Source organism: Fulmarus glacialis, unplaced genomic scaffold (genome assembly GCF_000690835.1).
Source record: "Fulmarus glacialis isolate BGI_N327 unplaced genomic scaffold, ASM69083v1 scaffold32548, whole genome shotgun sequence".
In the NCBI taxonomy this organism is placed as follows: Eukaryota; Metazoa; Chordata; class Aves; order Procellariiformes; family Procellariidae; genus Fulmarus; species Fulmarus glacialis.
The window spans coordinates 1-3334 of NW_009228173.1; the positions used below are offsets into that span (position 1 = coordinate 1).

At 42.3% G+C, this 3334-nt stretch overlaps 1 protein-coding gene across 1 annotated transcript; it reads right to left on the reverse strand.

Annotated features, from left to right (window-relative positions):
- Nucleotides 1-1363: 1363 nt before the first annotated feature.
- Nucleotides 1364-2724, reverse strand: TRMT10C (tRNA methyltransferase 10 homolog C (S. cerevisiae)). The gene has a single exon (XM_009583403.1). It carries the CDS (start codon nt 2694-2696, stop codon nt 1461-1463), a length of 1236 nt encoding a protein of 411 aa, XP_009581698.1. The 5' UTR covers nt 2697-2724; the 3' UTR covers nt 1364-1460.
- Nucleotides 2725-3334: the final 610 nt, after the last annotated feature.

Sequence of the window (3334 nt, forward strand, 5' to 3'; positions counted from 1 at the left end):
TGCCCCGCTCACTGGCACGGCCTCCCACCGCTCGTGGTTTAAATATCACCTTCCGTGTTCCACCAACATGAGCTCAAGCGAGCAATGACGTCACGTTTTTTCCTGCCCAAAGCAAAAACCAGTTCACAGACCAGAAGAGGCTGTTTTTATGGTGAGGCGGGCAACTCGCGCAGCCGCTCCTTGTGCCCGAGGGCTGGACAGGGAGCTGTGAGGCGGCCCTCAGCCGCACCTCACGCACTGCCCCAGGATGAAGCTTTGTGTACGACCCCACCAGACACGGCCGAAACGAAGCAGGTCTTTCTCAATGCCAGGGGTTCTCCACGCCCGGAGGCCCCCGTGCTTCACAGGGGGTAAAGGGCAGTACTGGGGTAGCGCCGTCCTCTGCCTTCTAACCCCTCCTCGCAACAGGGAATGGATCATCGCCAACCCCAGGTATATTTGGAGTCCACTCTTCGAAATTACATTCCCCGCTCACAGTTTTTGAATTTTCAGGACAAAACCCACCCTCTGCCATCATTGACTTCAAGTGGTGGGGTAGTTAACTAGGTTAAATCAAAAAGACGTAAGCACCTGTAAAGGCACCAAGAAACCCCTCCTCCTCCTCCAGACAGCAGAAAGAACAGTATTTAACACCACAGCCATTGTAGCTCTGCAGCCTGAACACTAAGACTTTCACAGACAGACCAATCAATACATTTTCAGCTGTGAGAAATATACAAGGCTTTCTGCTCCTGTAAGTATTTACTAATAGGGCAGTGTATCATCTCAAAAGTTCCAGCACTTCAGGATATCTACATTATATGGATGGAAAACAGAGGCATTCAGGGATAAATGTCTTGCACAAAAGTACGTAAGGTATTTTTTTGGCAACGTCAAGAAAATTTGGATTATTCCTTCCAAATAGGGACTTAATTCGTGCCAGACAGAACACCCAGAAACAAATTGTGCAACTCCAAACTCATGCTAGGTTTATACCACTTGGTTTTGCCTCAGGTATCAAAAGTCAATTCATCTACGCACCAAAAGAGGATCCAGGACGTAACAGGGAAGGGTCTCTTCTATTTCATCTTAGCTAACATTTTAGAAGATGACTGTGGATGGCCTCCACCTGCAAACCCAAAGCACTGAGGTATTCTCTGAAGAACAGCCTTTGCATTCAGTTACACTCACCCCTGTCCCAGCATGATTCAACTGAACAGATTTATATTTTTTGTACAGAGTAATTTTTTAGAACAGATTATCTCATTTCTCTTACATACTTTCAATGATCTGTGAATAAATTCAAACAGCTGGAATACTAAGTTAATTTTAAAAAAAATCCCTAACAACAGTCCTTTCAAACTTGACCAATAAAGGCATTTTTAGAGATAAATAGCCGAATACAATTCCAGAAGTCCCGAGAAACCGGAGCATTCAAGGGCACAGTTTGCTCGTAATAAATCATGCTCTTCCCCATCACTCTACTTTTGCATTAGCCTCTTAGAGTAGTTCTTGGCAAATTGCTTTCGTACTTCTTCCTGTCTCTTTCCAAGTTTAAGTGTGTTGATCAGGTTTAAGGTTTTTTTCAGTTCATGCACAGGCTTGCTTACAAAGCCACAATATTTCCTTTTTGGAACATATTCCAGAGCCTTCTTCCAGTCTCCAGTATCTTTCAAGGTTAACAAAATATGCATCATTTGATCCAGCGTGAGATTTTTGGCACCAGTATTCCAAAGCAAGTACTTCTCCAATGGAAGGGCTGCGGTCTCCAGCCCCAGTCGCTTTGCCTGTGCTAAAGAGACTCCTGTTTTTATGCTCCTGTCAACCATTGACCCGACAATATAGATTTTATCGTGATCGAATGTTTTCATTACTTTGGGAGAATCAGCAGTCAGATAGATAAGCTTATCCTTTGGAAAGACATCTGTGTAGCACTGGTCTGTCACAGTGATAAGCAGCTTGCCCCACGCCTCTCTATAATGCTTCATAAATTCCTTATGATAGAGGCTGTCGTCTTTGAAGTTACAGAAGTGGATGTGGAACGGATCCACAGATCTTCGATTGCACGATTCGCTTAATACTATCTGTCTTACTGTATTTGCAACTTCTCGGACGGACATATCTTTTTCGTAAGACATGTCAAATACTAGAGGTTGGCCAAAGATCATGGACTGAGCAACCCTCCAGCTGTATGCTCTATCCATACCGTTGGCCCACAAACATACAAATGAATTCCTTCTAGTCTCATCAGTTTTTGAAGCTGTTTCCAGCCTCCTTTGCCTTTTCTCATCCATCTTTCTTTTGTCATTTTTCTTGTAAAGTTCTTTCAGATGCAAGTATTTTAAATACTTCTTTTTGGCTGACTTGGAAGGACATTCCATAAAGATTTTTAGCTGTTCTTCACTGATATTTTCTGGAACCGATCTGCCGGCTAGTCTCCACATTTCCAAAATCTCACGTGCAGCAGCCAAAGTGGAAAGCTCCTTGTGCTCAGAGACAGTCTCACTGACTTCTTGCAACCCAGACTTCATGACCTTCTTCCATGCATCTAAATCTAGTTTTTCTGAGGGATTGCATGAATTGTCCTGCTTCAGGCAAAGTGATAAACTCAGAGTTCTACTGAGTGGAAACAAATCCTTTTTCATCCCATGTTGTGCAGCAAATGGAAGGACAGAACATCTTACAATTTTTTTCAGAAGCACATTAGCCGACTGCATACTTAGACATGTGCTGTGTTCAACCACTTATCTGGAAAACACCCATAAGGGGAAAAAAACTTGTCAGAAATTGTGAAGAAAATGCACACAGATTTTCATCCTTAGTAACACTGACAGACAATAACGTACTTCTTGGGGAATCCTAGAAATTCCTGTTTCCACTATTACTTTTCTACTGTCTTCTAAATAAAAACAGCATATGTGGCACTGCTGTGAAGAGACATGGTTAGCTCTGCTGCTTAAAACAGCTATACTTACTGCAATTCAAAACGCATTCAACCAACCTTGAAGTATTGTCTGAGATCTATTTAAGTTATCTGTATCATATGACAAATAAGAACCTTCGCAACCAAAATGCTGCACGGAGAGAGAAAATACTTTTATACACGTCCAGAGGTGCCTACTTAATTTACCTGTACTGTGAAAACGGACAAGATGCTTCATCTTGTAACATTTTCTGGAAAAACTCTGTATCACGGAAGATCACATTTTTGCTTTTACCATTATATTTTGGGAAAGCTCTATTGGCAAATTTTAGTACTAAAGTTTTTCCTCTTCTATGAATTTCCACATTGCAGGTCACTGGAACTACTGAAACTACCGAAGCCATAGTTTTGCTAAGCCAATACTACTGCCAA